The sequence below is a fragment of the Psammomys obesus genome, unplaced genomic scaffold, assembly GCF_907164565.1.
Source record: "Psammomys obesus unplaced genomic scaffold, mPsaObe1.curated_primary_1811, whole genome shotgun sequence".
Lineage (NCBI taxonomy): Eukaryota > Metazoa > Chordata > Mammalia > Rodentia > Muridae > Psammomys > Psammomys obesus.
The window spans coordinates 225,412-250,040 of NW_026596295.1; the positions used below are offsets into that span (position 1 = coordinate 225,412).

The 24,629-nt window shown below is 38.3% G+C and overlaps 2 protein-coding genes across 2 annotated transcripts in view; both read right to left on the reverse strand.

Annotated features, from left to right (window-relative positions):
• LOC129668970 (uncharacterized) overlaps positions 1–24,629 on the reverse strand; it is a gene marked incomplete at its 5' end in the record, with an annotated part of 287,543 nt that overhangs the window by 42,243 nt on the left and 220,671 nt on the right. The gene's annotated exons all lie outside the window — the stretch shown is intronic.
• LOC129668965 (ubiquitin-conjugating enzyme E2 D4-like) lies at positions 16,617–17,084 on the reverse strand. Its single transcript, XM_055597006.1, has one exon. It carries the CDS (start codon positions 17,058–17,060, stop codon positions 16,617–16,619), a length of 444 nt encoding a protein of 147 aa, XP_055452981.1. The 5' UTR covers positions 17,061–17,084.

A 24,629-nucleotide genomic window follows, 5' to 3' on the forward strand; every position in this document is an offset into this window, starting at 1 on the left:
ATGTTTTCTCCCTCTTCTGATGTCTATTCTATTTGCCTTTTTGATTGAGGATTGAACATCTTACCCAAGGTCCTCCTTCTTTTTGTTGTTTGTTTACTTTTATTTTGTTTATTTAAATTTTTTATATATTACAATTTACTCACTTTGTTTCCCAGTTTCAGCCCCCTCCCCTGTCTCTTCCCAATCCTGCCCTCCTTTTCTCTTCTCCTCCCATGCTCTTTTCCCAGTCCACTGATAGGGGAGGTCCTCCTTCTCTCCCTTCTGACCCTAGCCTATCAGGTCTCATCAGGAATATCTGCACTGTCTTCCACTGGGACCTAGTAAGGCTGCCTCCACCTCAGGGGGTGGTGCTCAAAGAGCAAGCCACTGAGTTCATGTCAGAGACAGTCCCTGTTCCCCTTATTTGGGTAACCACTTGGATACTGAGCTGCCATGGGCTACATCTGAGCAGGGGATTCTAGGTTATCACCATGCATGGTCCTTGGTTGGAGTATCAGTCTCAGAAAAGACTTCCGGGCCCACATTTTTTGGTTCTGTTGCTCTCCTTGAGGTGCTCCAGTCCCCTCCATGTCTTTCTATCTACCTCTTCTTCCATAAGATTCCCTACCCTCTGCCCAAAGTTTGCCTATTAGTCTTAGCACTTTCTATACTATGACGGGTAGAATATTTCAGAGGCCCACTGTGGTACGCTTCTGTCCTGCTCCCTGTTTTCTCCCTCTTTAGATGTCTAATTATGAATAACTCAAATTTCTGTAGTTTAGTTTCTTTTGTTGAACCCCAAATATTTACTATCTTGTAGACTGACATTGAAAATACTAAATTGTATGCAAAATAATAAAGACAACATAGCTCATAACTGTGAGTTGGACTATAAAAGTGAAAATGATGATACTAAGAGATTATTTTCTTTTATAAGTTCTTGTTATTACTGATGAGTTACATATACAATACAGATTTCTGTTTCTTGGTGAAAGACTACAATTTTAAAATCCCTGGCTACAATAATTCATTAACTGATAGTATTTAACCACTTAGAAATGTAAAACACATTCCGCATAGTGTTGTCTATTGAATCAGTGATGGAAATAATGAGAATATAAATTTTATTCACATTTTGCAGTCACATATCCTAATATCAAGATTTTATTAAAATGTTCAAGGAACACGAAAATAAAATAGAATTTTAAATTATTTTATGGACCCATGCAAAAAAGAAAACTAGATAAAATTGGAATTCTTGTTTTCTTTCTTAATTTCTAGTGTTTGACATTTGTGACCACCGGGAACTTTTTATTGTTTGACAATGAAATGATCCCATAAGTTTATGTATTTGAACATTTGGCCCCTATCCATTGGCACAGTTTTGGAAGTTTTAGGAGCCAAACATTGCCTTGAGAATGTGAATTTCTGGGGAGGCCTTAATTTGTGATACTCAAGTTTCATTCCTTGTCTATTCTGACTCCTGAGTATGAATGCAATGTGACTAGATACCACAAGTTCTCACTGGAGTAACTTTCAACCATGATAGGCTATATCCTTTTAAACTGTTCACAAAATAACACTTTCTTTCTTTCAGTTGCTTCTTGTCATACATTTGGTCTTAGGAATGAGTAAAACAACTAATAAAAAATTTTAATAATGAGGAAAGGGGACGTTGTTACAGTAAACTCGATCATGGAGTATGGAGGCCTTTCGAAAGTCTGTCAGAGGAATGTGGAAGAACGTGGAGATGTGTGATAAAGAAGTCTTAGACTAATGGGAACATAACTTGATGGGCTATTCTAGTGGAAGTTCAGCCAGAATACCAGGAGAAACAAAGATAGCAGAGTCCCAGTTCATGAGGTTTCACAAAGAATAAGAACCCTATCAGGAACTGTGAGAGGACATTCATGTTACATTTAGCCAAGTATCTGGCTTCATTCTGCCTGTACCCTGTAAGTTAATGGACTAGTTTTTTGGAAGAGGAAATTTCAAGATAGGATAACATTTAGGCCATGAAATACTATTTATCCAGGTCTAGCGTGAGAGAAAGCAACAAGTAAGGAAGAAAAATAATAAGAAATGTATATGTGCAGTTTAGAGGAAAGGCATATAAACATGTTTAAAGTTTCAGATAAAGCAGAAGTGAAAGTAACTTTTTTTTTTACAGTGATTGGCACAATAAAAAGAAATCTAGCCAGAGTGTGGTGGTGTAAACCTTTAATCCCAGTAAACAAGAACCAAGGACAGGTAGGTGGACCTTTGTTCCAGGCTACCCTGGTCTATATAGTGAGGTTCAGGCCAGCCAGAGCTACAGAGTGAGACCCCACTTCACAGGCTCACACAGGGATGAGGGAGCAGACAAGAAGACAGACAGAAAGTAAGAGAGAGAGAGAGAGAGAGAGAGAGAGAGAGAGAGAGAGAGATATGAGAGATACATCATTCATTCAGATGCTTGATATGGCACTCTACCATTTGATAATTTCCCTTCTACGTTTCTGTATTTTTTTTTTTTTTGTGCAGTCTTTCTTTGCTATGTCCTTATTCTTCCCTTTTGGAATGAAAGGAATAAGACCATATCACACACCTTTAATCTGTGCCTTTAGAAGATGAAATATGTAACTTTTTTTTTTTATAATTTTAAAAGAGATCAGAGTTAAGAGATAACCATATCTCTCGGAAGAATCTTTGGATTTTAAACAGCGTTATGACTATTGAAGGCTATAGGGACATCAGAAGTTGAAACAAATGTTTTGCATTATATGATGGTATTAGCCTACAAGGATTAGAGGCAGAAAGTAGTGATTTGAATGTGAGGTGTCTCCATATGCTAATGATTTTGAACATTTGGTACCTGAATAGGGGTGCTGTTTTAAAAGGTTTTAGAACTTTTAGGAAGTAGAGATTTGCTGGAAAAACTAAATTACTAGGGATTTGCCTTAAGGTGTGATAGGTGAGACCCATTTGCTCTCTGCTTCTTGACTATAAATACAATATAACCAGCTACTTTCACTCCTCTTACCATGCTTACTCTGCCATGATGGATTATATATGTTTTTATACCATACGTCAAAATGAATATCTTCTAACATAAGTTGTTCCTTGCTAGGTATTTTGTCACAGAAATGTAATATATTACTGTGTATTTTCATCACTGCTTTTTATTACACAACATTGCTTAGATTTGACGTTTAGGAAAAACAAATTTTGTGTTTTACAGTTTGGTATATGACAAAATTAAAAAATCTCATATTTCATTTGATTTAAATTTCTTATTGGTATTTTCAAACCTTTGATGAAACTATCATTTTTTCATTGCCACTTTAAAAGCATAATTATAAGTAAGGTGGTAAAATTTACATTTTAAAGATAATCTTTTAATGTAAACATAAAAATATTTTGGAGAAAATACTGGTATATGAGCATGCAAAAAAGAGAAAAATGTCTCATATAAATATTTCTATGTATTTTCCTTATGTGTCTGGCTCAGAAAAATAGACTGATATTTATTGAATTATTTCACTACCACGGTCTGCACTCAAATAAATTGTTTTAAGGCTCCATGAAAGCAGTAAGAGATTAAGCATATGTGTCACTGCTTGAACTTAATTAAAACTTTAAATTTTGCTATACTTAACTATTAAAATTGATATATACTTTTAAATTATCAAATGCTATTATGGTAGAAATTTGTTCATTACACTGAATGTTCATCCATAGATGAACAAATTCTAATGGAATTAGGATTTTTCATACATACATTTTCATGAAAAATTTTCTTTTATGCCCAAGTAGATTCAAACAGATATTTCTCAATGGGATTTCTATATATTTTATTTTCTGAAAGCATTTTCTTGAACTACTGATTTTTAAAAAAAATTGAATTTATTTTTTGTTTTTGTTTTTCAAGACAGGGTTTCTCTGTGTAGCCTTTGCTGTGCTGGACTCACTTTGTAGACCACGGAGGCCTTGAACTCACAGAGATCGCCTGCCTCTGCCTCCTTGAGTGCTGGGATTACAGGTGTTCACCATTGTGCCTGGCAATTTGAGTGTTCTTGGCAGCTCAGTATCCAAGTGGGTTCCCTAGTAAGGGGAACAGGGACTGTCTCTGGCATGAACTCAGTGGCTGGCTCTTTGACCTCCCCAACTCCCATGGGAGGAGCAGCCTAACTAGGCCACAGAGGAGGACACTGCAGCCAGTCCTGGTGAGACCTGGTAAGCTAGGGTCAGATGGAAGGGGAGGAGGACCTCCCCTATCAGTGAACTTAGAGAGGGGCAGGGAGGAGATGAGGGAGGAAGATTGGGGTTGGGAGGGCATGAGGAAGGGAGCTACAGTTGGGATACAAAGTAAATAACCTGTAATTAATGTAAAAATAAATTAATTTGTTTCATAAAAAAGATATACTTAATGTTTTTTTAATAATCTGATTTTTGTTAAAAATTGTTAAATGTAAGCAAAAACTGAAAATATATGTAAAACTTGTGTTGGAGTTGACAAAGAGGAATTCTTAAATGTTTTGAGTCATACTGAATATATTCTTTATTTCTTTTATAAATAGCATAGAGAACAGATTTTTGCCTGATTAGGTTAATAAGAAAGTACACTACTGGAGCAAAGTTTGGGCAGGCCTGGCAACAGTTCCTTTAAAACTAGTGGCTGCCCAACTGTAATACTAAAAACAGTGTGTGTAGTACTTACCTGGTCTACTCTCCATCTCTCCTACTGGACTTGGAGGTAGTGAGGGGAACTGACATTAGTGAAGCTCATGCTACCTTCTGGGTTATGACTAATAAAGATATTTATCTCTAATCCAAGAGTAACTATTATTCTGCCAGCCTCTATCAAAACTGTATAAACTCATTTTAAGTTATCTTCCCACTGGCCTAGATATATCAACTTCAAGCTGGAAAGGTAACTCTATACATGCTAGCTAGATTTTCCAGTGCTGAAAGATATTATTCAGTAAGCTGCTAGGGGAGAAAAATACATTAACGATTTTACCTTCACTGGACACTGAAGACTTATAATATTGACCTGTCAGGCAAAATGTATGAACTGGTGCAATAGCAACATGGTGATTATGGTAGTAACGAACAATTACTGATTGACTTTATGGCCTGCCTCACATGAGAAATTCTCACCGACCTGGTCAAAAGCCTATGCCTGGGGAGGTCATAAGTCATAAGAAGAAATAAACCCATTATTGTTGTTGTACTAAATGGTCAGGTTGTCAAATTAAGCTACCATCTAAATATATGTTTAGGGAGATTCAAGATGGTGGTGAGCAGCATACACCATATCTGAGGGACACAGTTTATGAAACCCCGAAATTTGTAAGAGGAGATGCAGCTGAAGGCAGAACATCAACATTGAGGCTCCCGGGGTCAGAGGGGACAGCTCTCCCTAAGCTGAGACCATGGGCATCTCTGGGGACTGAGAGTGGCAAATATTCAACCCTCCTGCACTTCCCCTTAACCCAAGCATGGACCTCCCTCCTTGGCAGAGGCAGCCAGCAGTACTCACTGCTCCAAGCATGGGCCTCCCTGCTCTGTAACTGAGACAGCAGAGGTGGGCCTCCCAGTTCCATGGCTGTAGAGGACAGCTGTACCGGTCACCTTGTGAGCTGCTGTAATGGTCTCCCAGGTCTGCAGGTGGCTAAATAGGCCTCCCAGGGCCTCTTAGCAGGTGGCTGTATCAGTCTCCTAGTCTGTGGTATTGGGGTGGTAGCTAGCCTTAACAAGAGCCTCTATGCTCCATGTCTGAGACAACAGAAGAGGCTACCCCAAGTAAGGGTCTTCCTGCCCTGCAGAGAAACAGTGGACACGACTGAGCTGATGGATCGCCTATACTCTCATTTGCCCCTGAAGGCCCGAATCTGAGAGTAGAGAACAGAGGGAACAACTGGGCTTTCTGATTAGGCCTTCAAGTGAGTGCATGCAGAACCCAAATTCCAGGGTCCCACTATGCCAGCAACCAGACATCTGATCTGTCCCACCCACACCCCAACTGTGGGCAACATAGGGATCCTTGGGACAGCATTCTCAACACTAAAGTCCCTGTTCTGTGGGTCTACCAGTGGATTCCAAGCAAACAATTCCTGGAGCCCAGACAGATCTGAATACTAGGAGGACAGTATGAGAGGCTTGTAGGCCACTGAGATATTCAGGGCACATGTACATGCTCATTGTGCCTGTGAACAGTGCCAGCACCCACATCCCTTCCTGCACTTAAGCTCCACATTCCAGGCATCTACATGCTCTAGCACTCTGTCCTTCAAGGCGCACTTACACACACATGCCCAAGTTTGCTTGCCTGCACTTTGCACCTTTGCTTACAACCTTCCTCCTTTAGCTACAGCTGAAACACCAACATCCATTATCAGACCGGTGGATCTCTCTCATCTTCCTGAAGATGAGACACCAGACACCAGAGAAAGATGGACCCAGGCTGAAGTACAGACTCCAGGAACAAACAGCGAAAGTTACAGATATGCTGATGGCTAGAGATCAGCATAAGAACACATTCAACAAAAATTAGGACATCATGGCTTCACCAGCAAACCCCAAAATCAATGACATGCTAATTCATCAGAAACAAAGGAAAATCGTCTCAATTCCAGGCTTATCCAGATATTAGAGGCACATAAAGAGGAAATGAAAAAAGGCTCACAAAGAAATACAGGCAAATAAAGCCAAACAAATAGAGGCATAGGTAGAGGCACAAGAAGAGGCATATAGAGAAGAAACGAACAAAGCTCTCAAAGAAATACAGGAAACTACAGCCAAAAAAAAATAGACGCACAAGTGTAGGTACAATTAGTGGCATATAGAGAGGAAATGAACAAAAATATAGAGGCCATCATGGAAAGACAGGAATCCACACTCAAAAAGATGAAAGAAATGGTGCAAGACATGAAAACAGAATTAGAATCAATTTAATAAAACACAGAGAAAACATTGGAGCTGGAAAACTGAGGAAAAAAAAATATCTGGAACCACAAAGGAAAGCATCACCAACAAAATACAAGAGATGGAAGAGAGACTCTCAGGCACGGAAGATACAGAAATTAATACTTCTCTCAAAGTAAAAGTAAAATCGGAAAAGTTCCAAACACAAAACATCCAAGAAATCAAAGATGCATTCAAAAGAGGAAATCTACGAATAACAGGAAAAGACAAAAAAGAAAATTCTAGGCTCCAAGGTCCAGGAAATATTTTCAAGAACACAGAAGAAAATTTTCCTACCTTAAAGAAAGAGATGTCCATAAACATACAAGAGGACTCCAGAACACCAAATAGATTAGACCAGAAAAGAAACTTCTCACGTCACATCATAGTCAAAACACTAAATCTACAGAACAAAGAAAAATATTAAAAGCAGCAAGGGAAAAAGGCCAAGTAACATATAAAGGCAGACCTATCAAAGGCACAGCAGACTTCTGAACAGAAATTATGAAAGCCAGAAGGGCCTGGGCAGGTGTCATGCAGATTCTAAGAGACAACAGATGCTAACACAGAATACTATACCCAACAGAGCTTTCAATCAACATAGATGGAGAAAACAAAATATTCCAAGACAAAATAAACAATATCTGCACAACAAACTACCCCTACAGAAGATATTAGAAGAAAAACTCCAATACAATGAAAACAACTACACCCAAGAATACACAGAACATAGATAACTTCACAACAAAAAATTAAAAGAAAATAATCATTGAAACACAGTAACACCACCAACTCCACAATAAAAGGAACTAACATTCATTGGTCACTATTATTTATCAATATCAATGGACTCAACTCTCCAATAAAAAGACACAGACTAACAGAATGGTTACGGAAATAGGATCTAACATTCTGCTGCATCCAATAAACACATCTTTGCAACAACGATAAACACTAAGTCAGAGTAAAAGGCTGGAAAAAAAATGTTTTTCAAGCAAATGGACCCAGAAAACAATATGGGGTATCTGTCCTAATATCTAATAAAATAGACTTTCAATAAAACTTAATCAAAAAAGATGAGGAAGGGCACTTCATTCTCATCAAATAAAAAAAAATCCATCAGGAGGACATCACAATCTTGAACATCTATGCCCCAAGTACAAGAGTTCCTACAATTTGTAAACGAAAAATTATTAAAGATTAAATCACACATGGATCCCAACACCTTAATAGTAGGAGACTTCAACACTCCACTCTCACAAAGGTACAGATCATCTAGAAAGAAGGTAAATAGGGAAATAATGGCACATATAGGAGTCCTAAATCAAATGGACTTAATAGATGACATAACTTTTCACCCAAATTCAAAAGTCTATACCTTCTTTCAGAACCTCATGGAACCTTCTCCAAAACTGACCATATAGTTGGCACAAAGTAAGCCTCAACAGATACAAGAAGACTGAACTAATCCTTTGTATCCTATCAGACCACCAAATCCTAAAACTAGACCTCAGCAAAAACGGAGATAACAAAAAGCCCATACAAACACAGAAACTAAACAACTCTCTAGTCAATGACAGCTTGGTCAGGGAAGAAATGAGAAAAAAAAAAAAAAAGAAATTAGAGACTTCCTAAAATCTAATGAAAATGAAGGCTCAACTTACCCTAAATTATTGGATACAATGAAAACAGTGCTAAGAGGAAAGTCATAACACTAAGTGCCTCTGGAAAGAAATTAGAGCTATTTCATACAAGAAACTTAAAGGCACACCTAAAAGTCCTAAAAAAAACAAAAAACAAACAAACAAACAAACAAACAAAAAAACCAGACACACCTAAGAGGAGTAGAGGATTAGAAATAATCAAACTCAGAGTTGAAATCAATGATTTAGAAACAAAGAAAACAATTCAAAGAATCAATGAGACCAAGAGCTCATTCTTTGAGAAAATCAGCAAGATAGACCAACCCTTAGTCAAACTAACTAAAAGACCAAGAGAAACTATCAAAATCAGCAAAATTGGAAATGAAAGGTGGACAACATAATGACAGACACTGAGGAAATCCAAACAATCATTAGGTCTGACTACAAAGGCCTATATGCCACAAAATTTGAAAATTTAAATGAAATAGATAAGTTTCTTGATATATTCCATTTACCAAAATTAAATCAACATCAGATAGAGATTCAACAGTCCTATATCCCCCAAGAAAATAGAAGCAGACATCAAAAGTCTCCTTTCCAAACGAAGCCAAAAGCCAGATGTTTTCAGAGAAGAATTCTACTGGACCTTCAAAGAAGACCTAACTCCATTTCTCTTAAAATTACTCTACAAAATAGAAACAGAAGGAACATACCAAACTCATTCTATGAAAACACAGTCACCTTGATGCCTAAACCACACAAAGACCCAACAATAAAAAGACCTATCTATCCTATGAATATTGATGCAAAAATACCCAAGAAAATACTTGCAAACCGAATCCAAGGTCACATAAAAGATACCATTCAACATGACCAAGTAGGCTTAATCCCAGGCATGCCAGGGTGGTTTGATATATGGAAATCCATCAAGGTAATCCAACATATAAACAAACTGAAGGAGAAAACCCACATGATTGTCTCCTTAGATGCTGAAAAAGCATTTGACAAAACCCAACACCCATTCATGTTTAAAGTCTTGGAGAAATAAGGAATATAAGACACATACATAAAGATAGTAAAGACAATATACAGCAGGCCAATATCCAAAATCAAATTAAAAGGAGAGAAACTTAAATCAATCCCACTGAAATCGGTAAAAGGAAAGGCTGCCCACTTTCTCTGTATCTCTTCAGCATAGTACACGAATTCTAGGAGAGAGAAATAAGAGACAAAAAGAGATCAAGTGGATACAAATCAGAGAGGAAGATGCCAAAGTATCATTGTTTGCAGATGATATGTTAGTTTAAATGAGTGACCCTGAAAATTCTACTAAAGAATTCCTTCAGCGCATAACCACCTTCAGCAAAGTGGCTGGATACAAAATTAACTAAAAAAAAAAAAAAATCAATAGCCCTCCTGAATACGAAAGACAAAAGGGCTGAAAAAGAAATTAGGGAAACTACACCACTCACAATAGCCACAAAAACATAAAGTACATTGGCGTAACTCTAACCAAGCAAGTGAAAGAACTGTTTAAAACAAACAAACAAACAAACAAAAAAAAAAAACCCTTCAAGTTTCTAAAGAAAGAAACTGAAGAAGATATCAGAAGATGGAAAGATCTCCCATTATCATGGATTGGTAGGATAAACAGTGAAAATATGCATCCTTGCAAAATCAATCTACATTTTCAGTGCAATTCCCATTAAAATACCAACACAATTCTTTACAGAACTTGAAAGAACAATTCTCAACTTCATATGAAAAAACAAAAAACCCAAAAATTGCCAAAACAATCATGTACAACAACAAATGTCTGGAGGTATCTCCAACCCTGATCTCAAGCTGTACTACAGAGCAATAGTAATAAAAACTGCATGGTACTGGCACAGAAACAGAATGGTGGATCAATGGAATCGAATAGAAGACTCAGAAATAAACACACACAAATATGGGTACTTGATTTTTGAAAAAGAAGCCAAAACCATACAATGGAAAAAAGACAGCATATTCACCAAATGGTGCTGGTCTCTAAGTGTGCAGAAAAATGCAAATAGAGACAAATTTAGTACTCTGCACAAAACTAAACTTTAAGTGGATCAAAGATCTCAACATAAAACCAGACACACTAAAATATTAGAAGAAAGTGGGGAAGAGCCTTGAACTCACTGGCACACGAGACAGCTTTCTGAATAGAACACCAACAGCTCAGGCTCTAAGAGCAACTATCAATAAATGATTCCTCATGAAACTGAACAGCTTCTATAAAGCCAAGGACATTGTTGTCAGAACAAAACGACAGCCTACAGACTGGAAAAGAATTTTCATCAATCCTATATCTGATAGAGGACTAATATTCAGAACATATAAAGACCTCAAGAAGATAAAAGCAACAAATCAAGTAATCCAAATAATAAAAGGAGTACAGAGCTAAACAGAGAATTCTCAATAGAGGAACACTGAATAGCAGAGAAACACTTAAAGAAATGTCCAATGTCCTTAGTCATCAGGGAAATGCAAATCAAAATGACCCTGAGATTTCACCTTATACCCATAAGAATGGCTAAGATCAAAAACTCAAGTGACAACACATGCTGGAGAGGTTGTGGAGAAAGGTTAACCCTCCTCGACTGCTGGTGGGAATGTAAACATGTACAAGCACTTTGGAAATCAATCTCGCACTTTCTCAAAAATTAGTGATATTGCTTCCTCAAGATCTAGCTATATCACTCCTATGCATATACCCAAAATATGCTCAAGTACACAACAAGGGCATTTGCTCAACCATGTTCATAGCAGCTTTATTTGTAATAGCCAGAACCTGGAAACAACCCAAATGTCCCTCAGCGCAGGAATGGATACAGAAATTGTGGTACATTTTATGCAATGGAATATTACTGAGCAATTAAAAACAAGGAAATCATGACATTTGCAGGCAAATGGTGTGATCTAGGAAAAACCACTCTGAGTGTGGTATCCCAAAATCATAAAGACACACATGGTATATACTCACTTATATGTGGGTATTAGATATATAATATCATATAGACATACTAAAATCTGTACACCTAAAGAAGCTAAGCAAGAAGGAGGACCCTAGGTAAGATGATCAATCCTCACTCAGAAAGGCAAACTGTATAGATATTTGAAAAGAGAACAAACAAGAAACAAAACAGGAGCCTACCACATAGGGCCTCTGAAAGACTCCACCCTGCAGGTTATCAAAGTAGATGCTGTGGCTCATAGCCAAACTTTGTGCAGAGTGCAGGGAATCTAACAAAAGAAGGGGGAGATAGAAAGACCTGAAATGGACAGGCCTCCACAAGCAGAGCTGCAGAACCAAGAAATATGGGCCCAGTGGAATTTTCTGAGACTGTTACTCCAACCAAGGACCATGCATGGATATATCCTAGAACTCCAGCCCAGATGTAGCCTATGGCAGCTCAGTATCCATGTGGGTACCCTAGTAAGGGGAACAGGGACTGTCTCTGACATGAACTCAATAGCTGCCTCTTTGATCACCTCCCCCTGAGTGGGGGAATAGCCTTACCATGCCACAGAGGAAGACAGTGCAGCCAGTCATGATGAGACCTGATAGGCTAGGTTCAGATTGAAGGGGATGAGAGCCACTCCTATCAGTAGACTTGTAGAGGGGTATGGGAGTTGATGAAGGAGGGAGGGTGGGATTGAGAGTTAATGAAGGAAGGGGCTATAGTTGGGATACAAAGTGAAGAAACTGTAATGATATAAAATTAAAAATTAAAAAATAAAAAGAGTAATATATGTTTATGCCCATAAACTTGTGCTGCTCCCAACTTTTCATAGAAATTCCTTTTTTTATTTTCTTTTTTTTTTATTTTTGTAGTTGGTAGAGGTTTATGCAATGATTCATGACTGATAAAAATGCTGAGACTATATGACAGAGAATGTTGATCCAAAGCTGGATCATCTATCTCAATATTCTCTCAGCCAAAGCTCAGGTAGTCTCTTAGAAAAGAGGCAGAATATAGAAAATGGAGAATGGAAAAGACATTTTCTAAATTTTCAACATGAGAAGGCCATGGCATACATGAGAACTCACAGCAGCTGTGACTGCCTGCCTCAGACACACCCAATTTTGTTGTCAAAATTCCAACAAGGATTGGAGAGGAGGAATCATTAGGAGACTTTTAATGCTAAGGGTATATTTTTTTTTTCAGGCTGTGACCTCTGAAATGTTACCCATGCTCCACTGAATAGTTCCATACCCATGTGCTTATGTGCAGTATTAATTGGATTCAGTATGTTACAAAAAAGAGACAACATGAAGTTGGGAGAAAGACATGTTGGAGTAGTCCTCATAGAAATGGAGGGAAGTACTGGTGGTAGATATAATTAAAATATATTTTATGTATGTTTGAAATTTTCTTTTTTATTCTTTTATTCATTATTATTATTACAATTTATTACCTTGTATTCTGGCTATAGACCCCCTCCTCACCTCCTCTTGTTCCACTCTCTCTCCCTCTCTTCCCCCATGTTCCTTTCCTAGTGTACTGATAGGGGAGGTCCTCCTTCCATACTATCTGTCTCTAACCTATCAGGTTTCATTAGGACTGGCTGCATCATCTTCTGCTGTGGCCTGGCAAAGCTGTTCTACCAAAGGGGAGGTGATAAAAGAGCTGGCCACTGAGTCCATGTCAAAGACAGCCCCTGCTACTCTTACTGGGAAATCTATATGGAGGTTGAGACGCCCATGAGCTATATCTAGGGGTCTATGTTCTCTCCTTGCATGGTCCTTGGTTGATTCAGCAGTCTCTGCAGGACCCCCTGAGCCCAGATAGTTTGTCTACGTCTCCTTGTACAGCTCCTGTACCATCCAGGTCTTTCTCTCTCCTCCTTCTTTGACAAGATTTCCTGTACTTTGCCTAAAGTTTGGCTATACACATCAACATCTGCTTCGATACCATGATGTATAGGATCTTTCAGAGTCCCACTGTAGAAGGCTCCTGTCCTGTTCCCTGTCTTCTCCTACTTCCAATGTCTATCCTGTTTTCCCTTGTGAATGAAGATTAAGCCTCTTCCCTAAGGTCCTCCTTGTTGTTTAGCATTTTTAGGACTAAAGATTTTAGTATGTTTATCCTATGTTATATAACTAATATCCACTTATAAGTGAGTACATACCATATGTATCTCTCTGCTTCTGGGTTACCTCACTCAGAATGATCTTTTCTAGTTCCTTCCATTTACCTGTCAATTTCATGATTTCCCTCTTTTTAATTGCTGAATAGTATTCCATTTTGTAAATGTACCACAATTCCTGTATCCTTTCTTCAGTTGAGTGACACCTAGATTGTTTCTAGATTCTGGGGAGTATGATTAAAGTTGCTATGAACAGAGTTGAGCAAATGCCCTTGTTGTATGGTTGAGCATCTACAGACTGGAAGAAGATCTTCACCAACCTTAAATCTGACAGAGCGCTAATATCCAGAATATGTGAAGAACTCAAGAAGTTACATAACAACAAACCAAGTAATCTAATTAATAATTGGGTGTACAGAGTTAAACAGAATTCTAAACAGAGGTATATCGAATGGCAGAGAAACACTTAATGAAAGGTCAACATCCTTAGTCATCTGGGAAATGCAAATCAAAATGACCCGAGATTCAACCTCATACCCACCAGAATGGGTAAGATCAAAAACTCAAGGGATGATGCATGCTGGAAAGGATGTGGAGAAAGAGGAACCCTCCTCCATTGCTGGTGGGAATATAAACTTGTATAACCACTTTGGAAATCAATCTAGCACTTTCTCAGAAAATTAGGAATAGTGCTACCTCAAGGTCCAGCTATACCACCCCTGGGCTTATATCCAAAAGATGCTCAACCATACAAGACATTCACTCAACTATGTTTACAGCAGCTTTATTGATGAAATTTTCATTTTTGGTGACTCTGGTAGATGATGTATACATTTTAAAATATACTTACTTATAAGTGGGTACTAGACCTATAAGATAGGATAAACATACTAAAATCTGTACGCCTAAAGAAGATAAACAAGAAAGAAGACCTGGGGTAAGATGATCAATCCTCATTTAGAAAGACAAATGATATGGACATTGGAATTAGGAGAACACAAGTAACGGGACAAGAGCCTACCACAGTGGGCCTCTGAAAGACTCTACCTAGCAGTGTATCAAAGCACATGCTAAGACTCATAACCAAACCTTCGACAGAGTGCAGGGAATCATATGAATGAAAGGGGAGTTAGTATGACCTGGAGAGGACAGGAGCTCCGCAAGGACCAAATATATCTGGGCACAGGGGTCTTTTATGAGACTGTTTCTCCTACCAAGGACCATGTATGGATATAACCTAGAACCTCTGCTCGGATATGGCCCATGGTAGCTCAGTATCCAAGTGGATACCCTAGTAAGGGGAACAGGGACTATTTCTAGCATGAACTCAATGGCTGGCTCTTTGACTCCCCCCCAATCCGAGGGAGGAGCAGCCTTGCTAGGCCACAGAGGAGGACATTGCAGCCAGTCCTGAAGATACCTGATAAACTAGGGTCAGATGGAAGGGGAGGAGGTCCTCCCCTATCAGTGGACTTGGAAAGGGGCAGGAAGGAGATGAGGGAGGGAGGGTGAGATTGGGAGGGAATGAAGGAGGGGCTATGGCTAGGATACAAAATAAATAACCTGTGATTAATACAAAAAATAAAAATTATAAAAAAGAATAAAAATATTTTAAAAACCTGTTAGAATATTTTAAGTTCATATAAATAGATTACTTGTATAAAATATTTATAGAATTGTATTTGAGATATTTTAAAGCTAATATATCTGCAATCATTTGGTAATCTCTAATTCCGTTTTAATTCTGTGTCCTATCTGTGATTATTCTTTGCCAATAGAAGGGAATTAAATTATGCTAGCAATTTCAAAAAAGAAAAAATGACAACCAAATGTGGTATTGAAATGGTTCTTAAAAATCTTTAGATATAACCTAGAACCCTGACAATGCAGCCACTTCTGATGAGAACTGATAGACTAAGATCAGAAAGAAGGAGAGGAGGACCTCCCCTATCAGTGGACTTGGGGAGGGGCATGCATGCAGAAAGGGGGGGAAGGGTGGGTCCGGGAGAGGAGGGGGGAGGGGCTTATGGGGGGATACAAAATGAATAAAGTGTAATTAATAAAAGTTAAAAAAAAAGCATTAGCTGACTTCTCTGGAATCAATTCAGTGTTCTTCATTCATCAATCAGAATTTATTCGTGGCACTCAGAAGGCAGAGACAGGCAGATCTATGAGTTTGAGCCCAGCCTGGTCTACAAAAAAAAAAAAAAAAAAAATCTTTAGATATCTTCCTAGTGGGTCTTGGCACTGTGGTGCATGCCTGTAATCTTAGAAGTGGGGAGGCTGAGACATAAAATGAGTTACTCTAGTGAGCTTGGATAGCTATCTCTTAAGAGCAAAGCCAGTATGAGCTACATTGTGATCTTCTGGCTCACAATGTTTCCCCCACTGGTTGGTTGAACTTATTTTGTTATCTAAAGCAATCATCTTGTTCTTTCTATGTTTTCCAACCCTGAATCAACAAGGAAATCATTTAGTTAAATACAAACCAAATCAGATATTGCAAGTTTTTCCCCACACCACTCTTTCCCTGTCTCACCTCTGCTGCTCTCTATCATCTAACAACTCCTTTTCATATCCCCTCCCTCCACCACCCACCACTTTTCTCTATATGCCATTGTTTCTCCCTTTCCACTTTAGCCTGTTTGAAAGACATGCAATAATTGCTTAAAGAATGAGGACAGTTTCAGCCAGGCATGATGGCAAATACCTGTAATCCCAGCACTCTGGAAAGCAGAGGCAGGTAGATCTTTGTAAGTTCAAGGGCAGCCTGGTCTACAAAGTGAGTCCAGGATAGCCAAAGCTACACAGAGAAACCCTGTCTTAAAACAAAAAGAAATTAAGAAGGAAAAAAGAAACGAAACAAAAATAACTGGACCACCAGCATTGCTTTTATTGATACAGCCATGGGATTACATGTTGAAATCACATAGCAAATTTCTCAGTCCACTCTCGAGCCATTCTATCATACTTTTTCTTGTCCTTGCGGTAGACTTTTGCAATTTCAGGAACCAGCGGGTCGTCTGGGTTTGGATCGCACAATAGGGAGCAGATAGATAGCAGAACTTTAGCAATTGTCAGTACTGGTGACCACTCAGATCTCAGGATATCAAGACAGATGCTTCCCTTCCGGTTGATATTTGGATGGTAAATTCGTGTGGTGAATGCAATCTTTGGTGGTTTGAATGGGTAATCTGATGGAAAATGTATGTCCAGTAAAAAGACCCCTCCCTGGTAGGGGCTATCATCAGGCCCCATTATGGTCGCTTGCCAGTTAAACAGATCTTCCCCCACTGGGCCTGCAGAGCAATGGGCTGGAGGGTCATAAGTCAGGTCCAGGAGCTCCTTTTGGATACGCTTTAGTGCCATGGTCCCAAGATGTGAAGGACAATTCTTTGTACTGGGCCTAGCAAGTAGTAGATGGTTTTGGTGATACTAAGGCCCAGATAGCTGTGAGAACCGTAGTGGCAGGTGGTTGGAGCAAGTGTTGTGTTAGTGTGAGGCTGGGCTCTGTTCTCAAGTTGTCGTTCAGGGCAGTCGATAGCAGTAGAGAGGGCCAAGAAGATAGGGGCAACGGCTTCACAACTGTACCTGAAGGACTGCACGATCCGATCCCTGTGTCTTGGGACTTTGGTTGATGTGCTTTCGGAAGCTAGAGAATCAGCTGTTGTTGTATGGAGGCAGTGATGCCTGACGGCCGCACAACTGCTGGGAGATACCTGTGCCCAGAGAGGCCAGAGCTCCTGCTCCGGGCAGCTTGCTACTGGCTCTTGACTCTGATGTCCATCTCCAGTGCCTGAGCAACTGGCAGGGACCTATTGTGAGATCACTAAGGATGCAATGACAACGTGATACCTGGAACACTGCATGTACCATAGCAGTGAGGGAAATGTGGGATCAGTGTCATGGTTAACATGTGTGTAGGTATTGAATATTAGAACAGTGGAAAACGGCAGAAGGCACCGTTGGGTGTAGACTTTGCCCAGTGCTTATTCTTTAGCTTGGCAAATTGTATTTCTCTGTGGCCTGGCAAGGCTGCTCCCCCAAGGGGGAAGTGATCAAAGAGCCAGACACTGAATTCATGTCAGAGACAGTCCCTGTTCCCCTTACTAGGGTACACACTTGGACACTGAGCTGCCATGGGCTACATATGAGCAGGGGTTGTAGGTCATATTCATGAATGGTCCTTGGTTGGAGTTTCAGTCTCAGAAAAGACCGCTGTGCCCAGATATTTTGGTTCTTTTGTTCTCCTTGTGGAACTCCTGTCCTCTCTAGGTCTTACTATCTCCCCCTTCTTTCATAAGATTCCCTGCACTCTGCCCTAAGTTTGGTTATGAGCCATATGTTTTGATACCATGCAGGACAGAGTATTTCAGAGGCCTTCTATGTTAGGCTCCTGTCCTGTTTCCTGTTTTCTCCTTGTAATGTTTATTCAGCTTGCTTTTCTGAGTGAGGATTGATCATCTTACCCAGGGTCCTGTTTCTTGCTTAGCTTCTTTAGGTGTACAGATTTTAGTATGTTTATCCTAAATTATATGTCTAATATCCACTTATAAGTGAGTATATACCGTGTGTGTTTTTGCTTCTGGGATACCTCACTCAGGATGATCTTTTTTAGACGCCACCATTTGCCTGCAAATTTCATGATTTCCTTGTTTTTAATTTCTCCAGGGTTTTCTCTGTTTGTGTTTTCTTTATTGATTCTAATTCTGTTTTTATGTCTTGCACTATTTCCTTCATCTGCTTGAATGTGGAGTCCTTTCTTTCCATGATGGCATCTAGTTTTTAAATTAGTTTCCTCTTTATGTGCCTCTTTTTGTGTGGCTATATTTGCCTGTATTTCTTTGTGAGATTTGTTCATTTCCTTGTTATGTGCCTCTAATAACTGGATAAGCATAGATTTGAGATAATTTTCCTGTGTTTCCGATGAATTAGCATATGCATTGATTTTTGGGTTTGCTGGTAAAGCCATGATGTCCTGATTTTTGTTTGATGTGTTCTTATGCCTGCCTCTAGCCATCTCTTGGTCAATAGCCTTTGTAGAACAGGGGCTTCAATGTTGAGAATGCTGGCCCAGAGATGGCTATGTTGCCCACAGCAGGGGGGTGTTGGTGTTGGTGGGAGGGATCCAATGCCTAGTTGTTAAGAGTAGAGGCACCCTTCTAAGTAGTGCATATGATATGGGGCTCTGTATGCAGTCTCTCGCAGAAGCACTCACTTTCAGGCGTATGTGGGAAGTGCAGAGGACCCAGGAATTCATTCCCAGGTGTATGAGGCAAGCTCAGAGAGCCCACAGTTTTCTACTCTCAGATTTGGGTCTCCTGTTTGCCCATTAGAGTAAGGAGGTCCTGTACCTGGGGTTATGCACTCCCTGCCGCTGCTGTAGGAACCAGAGAAGGTGCAGCTGCAAGTGCAGGGGCTTGACAGTTTGCCACTCTCAAACCCTGGAGATGTCCATGGGGGCCTGGATCCAATCTGTCTGAGCTCAAGGGTTGTCCCCTCTAGCCTGGGAAGCCTCAAAGTTGATGCTCTAGCTACAGCCCCCATCCACTCACCGTTTTGGATGTTGGGATCTTCTGCCCTTTAGAAACAATCCGCACTGTTTGCTGCCATCTTGGAGTTCTCCTAAAGATGCCTCTAGTTTCAATTTTCAATGGAAATGTTTTAAATTCTTTCAGTTTCTATCCATCTGTATCTTTCCATGTGCACTGATATAATATGGTTTAAATATGTTTAAAAAATGAATTCATTAAATCTGCCTGTAACCATGGAATTTATTCAATTTAAATGTAATTACTGGTGTTGAAGGACTTACTATTGACATTTATTAGTTTTATTCTCCAAATCTTGTTCTTGTTTTCCTGCTTTCCTTTGAATTTCATTTACTTTGCTTTAGTAATATTCAGTGACATTCCTTTTTTTCCTTTGGCATATGTCTTATAGATGTTTTCCTTCTGGTTACCATTGCAATTGCATAACATGTATTAATATTATAACCTTATATTTGAAATTGATAACTATTTCTATCACTTTGAAAAACCTTATGATAGTTTTCACTCCTGCACTTTTTTACCACAACAAAATAAATGTATATATATTTTATATACTATTATTAATTTTTAAAATAATTATTTTAACACAAGATCTCACTATGTAGCTGAGGCTTCCCTTGAGATCTTACTGCCTCATCAGAAGTGTTGGGATTACAGGTTTGTGTTAACACACCATTCCAAATATTTTTCTCATATAAATTATATATATAAAATTAGAAGTTAGTAGGTAGACAAAATTAGATTAATGTAGGTTACTCTTTTAATCAGTGTGTCTACTATTACCCCAAATATGATTTCACATTAATATAAAATCAAATTTACATTAGAAGTTTTTTTGATATTAAGTGTTATATCACAAGTTAGATCAGAGAAACCATATTCATTTAGATAACATTTTAGTCACAATCTCTTCACTAAGTAATTATTTCGGGTTTCAAAGTACATCATCTCTTTCACTAAGAAAAGTGGGAAAAACCTTGTAGCATGAATCAGTTTTTTCAATGTTTCCCATCCAAGTAATATCCAGAAGTCACCCTGCTAAACTTCAGATAGCAGATGAGATAGGATGAATTAAGGGTGGTACAGCCATTTATGACTTTCAGTGTTTTGATTTTCACTTTCCATGTGTATGTTTGAAATCAGTTATATTTCAATGTAGACAAACATTTATTTTAATGGAAATAATTTTATGCTTCCTTTTACTTCTTAAATAATATCACAACCTATGTTTTTTCAGAGAAATAATGATAAATAATGTTAATGAAAATAATGATGGACTGACTTTAATTCTTTCTCAATAAATGATACTTGTTAAATTTTTACATTATATAAAATTTCTGAAAAAAAATGTGAAGATTTCTGGGCTTTTGTTGCACGTTATGATATAGTAATTTGAATATATTAATTTTAACCAACCAAGATTTATCAGAATATTTTAACATTTCTTTGATTAGAAAAAATATTTGTTATGGAAAGAATGCTATAGAATACATTCACTTGGGCTGCACTTGAGCATTAAAAGGTAAGGAGAATGAGTCACATGTTAATTGTCACGGTTAAAACACTTTTTCTTTAAAAGAGTTGAATTGTTTTGATGTTATTTAAGGCAGCCAAATGTCTCAGACTTATTTCTGCTAGTCATTTTGTATCTAATCACACATTTTAACTCCTTTTTTTAATGTTATTTAAGAAGTATCTAATAGATTTAACTCTTTTGGAGCACCATGTCTTCTTCATGAAGACAAGAGGGCAACAGGCATGATTATTCTTAAACACTGATTTTTATTCCCTATTTTCTCCCAAATGTCAATCTTCTCTTACTTTCTGTCTTGACAGCGTAAAATGCACTTATTGTTTCAATACATTTTTTGGCGCTTTTCCAAGAGGCTTCTAGCTATTCTAATTAGTATGCCTTATTCTGGAAAAATTCACATAGCCTCTCTGATAATTGTCAGAATTTTATTTTCTTCTTATAACAAGTTATTAGTTAAGTGCTGTTAAGAAAGGGGTTATTTTTCCTCCAGATAATAAAAAATGTTGTGCTTGGGTCTCTGAGGCATAAATTATAGTCAGTAGCAATGTACCGGTATTAAAATTCAACATAATTAAAATTGAGAGTGGGATATAATAAACTCACTAAGGGAAGAACAACATTTCCTTCCAGCATGTCGAATACAAATGTAAGTAATATTCTCTTTGAAATTAAGGGTAATTTAATTTAATTTTAATTAAACATGAATATAAGAACCTGTTATAAAAAAATGTTCACTGTTACTGTTAGTTAACTCACTTTAGAATTTGTAGTACTTAGTTAAAAATACCAAAAAAGCTTTCTTAATTTTGGTAAATCATATTTTATTTATATGGAATATTTTTTTGTTACAATGTAAAACTGCATCCACCTACTTCTATAGACATGCTGTTTAACATATAAAGAAATTAGAGGTGATATACTTGAAAGAATAATAAGCTTTCAATTACTTTGTGGCACAGAGCTATAGTCAGTATATGGATAACAGAATGATGAAGATAAATAAGAAATTATATGTCATTGTATTGTGAATTCTTTCAAAATTCTAGTAAATTAATGTAAAAGAAAACACGTGATACATATTTCTTTACTATACAAAACAAAGTTAGCCTTCAAGATGCAGCCAAATATCCACTTCAATAAAGGCAGCTAGTGTCAACTATTCTCCAAAGATTTTCAAAAGCACTACACAACAGTACATAGAATCTCTTATTTGTTCTGTATGTGTAAATGCCAGTAAAACATTGTGATTATTGATGAATGCTGAATGAAAATATTGTATAAGATATCCAAAGGCATTTTGGCTTTTAGCTTTACACTAAGAAAACACAGTAAGATAGATATTACACATCTCTGATTAAAATTATTTGGTTTTCAAATTTAAGCACATTTTTAGATAATTTTAAGATGTGGGAAATGAGCACTTATGCTTATATCTACAGATATTTACATATAATTTTTGGGGCCAACATCATAAATGCAAATAAATTGTAGTTGCAAAAAGCCCTCAGTTACAAAGCATAACATTCTTTTCTTCCTTAAGAGCACAGTACTGTCACTGACAACAGAATCTCAGGAGTATATAAAACAATTGTGTTTAGAATAATTGCAATTATGCCCGTATTTCTGAAATTTATATTACATAGGTTATACTCAGCTATTAAATATTTAATTGTACAGAGCTCTCGTCTCACTTTTATTGTTCTTATGCCTCTTTTCTAGGCCAGTGTTTCTCAGAGCCCTAGAATCATCAAAAGCCTCATCATCACCCCGAGGCTTGTGAGTTGTATGTGTTAGATATGGGCCTCAGAAACATGTATTTTAATAAGATCTACAGTTTATTTTGACCTTGAGAGCCATTGTCCAGATTGTTCTCACCTATGCCTATGGCTTCAAATATCATTATCACTGTAGATGATTCACAAATTATATCTCCAGTTAAATTGTTTTTGAGGTGTGTGTCTTTTAATTTATTTTTTCTATTTATTTATTTACTTTAATTTATTCACTTTGTATCTTGGCTATAACCTCTCCCTCATCTCCTCCCAGTTCCACCTCCCTCCCTCTTCTCTCTCTATCCCCCTCCCCTAGCACACTGATAGGGGAGATCCTCTTCCCATACTATCTGACCCTAGCCTATGAGGTCTCACTAGGACTGGCTGCATCTTTTCCTCTGTGGCATGGCAAGGCTGCCTCCTCAGGGGAAGATGATCAAAGAACAGACCACTGAGTCCATGTCAGAGACAGCTCCTGTTCCCTGTAAGGAACCAACTTGGAGACTGAGCTACCTATGGGCTACATCTGAGCAGGGTTCTAGGTCCTCTCCATGCATGGTCCTTGATTGGAGCCTTTTATCTCTGCAGGCTACACCTGGCGCCAGATTTTTTGGTTCTGTGGGTCTCCTTGTGGAGCTCCTGAACCTTCTAGGTCTTTCTATCTTCCTATTCTTCCATAAGATTCTCTGCACTCTCCCCAAAGTTTGGCTATGAGTCTCAGCATCTGAATCTGGAAACAACCTAGATTTCCCTCAACTGAGGAATGAATACAGAAAAGTGCGATACACAATGGAATATTACTTAGCAATGAAAAACAAGGAAATCATGAAATTTGCAGGCAAATGGGTAGAACTAGAAAAGATCAACCCGAGTGAAGTATCTCAGAAGCAGAAAGACACACATGGTATATAGTCACTTAAAAGCAGATATTAGCCATATAAGATAAGATAAACATACTAAAATCTATAGTCCTAAAGAAGCTAAACAGCAAGGAGGACCCTAGGGAAGAGACTTAATCCTCATTCAGAAGGGCAAACAGGATAGATGTTGGAAGCAGGAGAAGAGTGGGAACAGGACAGGAGCCTCTCTTGTTTTTTTTTTTTTTTTAATTTTATTTTTTTCTTATCAGTTACATTTTTATTAACTCTGTATCCCAGCCGTGTCCCGATCCCTCATTCCCTCCCTCCCTCCCTCCCTCCCTCCCTCCCTCCCTTCCTCATCTCCACCGTGCCCCTTTCCAAGTCCACTGATAGGGGGGAACCTCCTCCCCATTCATCTGATCCTGTTTTATCAGGTATCTTCAGGACTGGCTGCAAAGCTCTCCTCTGTGGCCTAACAGGAGGTGGGGTGGGGAGGCCAAAGAGCCAGTCATTGAGTTCCTGTTAGAAATAGTCCTTGTTCCCCTCACTATGGGAAACCAATTGGTTACTGAGCTACCACAGGCTACATCTGAGCTGAGGTTCTAGGTTATATCCATACATGGTCCTTGGTTGAATGTCAGTCTCAGAAAAGACCCTGTGCCCAGATATATTTAGTCCTTGTGGAGCTCCTATCCTTTCCCCATCAGACTAACTCCACCTCTTTCTTATGATTCCCTGTACTCTGCCAAAGGTTTGGTCATGAGTCTTTGCTTTGAAAACACTGCTAGGTAGAGTCTTTCAAATGCGCTCAGTAGACTCCTGTCATACGTTCAATGCACATCCCATCTGTCTTTCTAAATGAGGATTGATCATCTTACCCCATGTCCGCTCTCTTGATTATCTTTTTTAGGTGTACAGATTTCATTATGTTTATCATATCTTATAGGTCTATATAAGTGAGTATATACCGTGTTTGTCTTTCTCCTTCTGGGATATTTCACTCAGGATGATCTTTTCTAGATCCCACCAATTGCCTGCAAATTACACCAACAGCACAGACTCTAAGAGCAACAATCAATAAATGGGACCTCATGAAACTGAAAAGCTTCTGTAAAGCAAATGACACTGTCATCAAAACAAAACGACTGCCTACAGATTGGGAAAGAATCTTCACTAACTCTCTTGGTTTTTATGTCAGAAGTCTAGTAGTCATCCTTGAC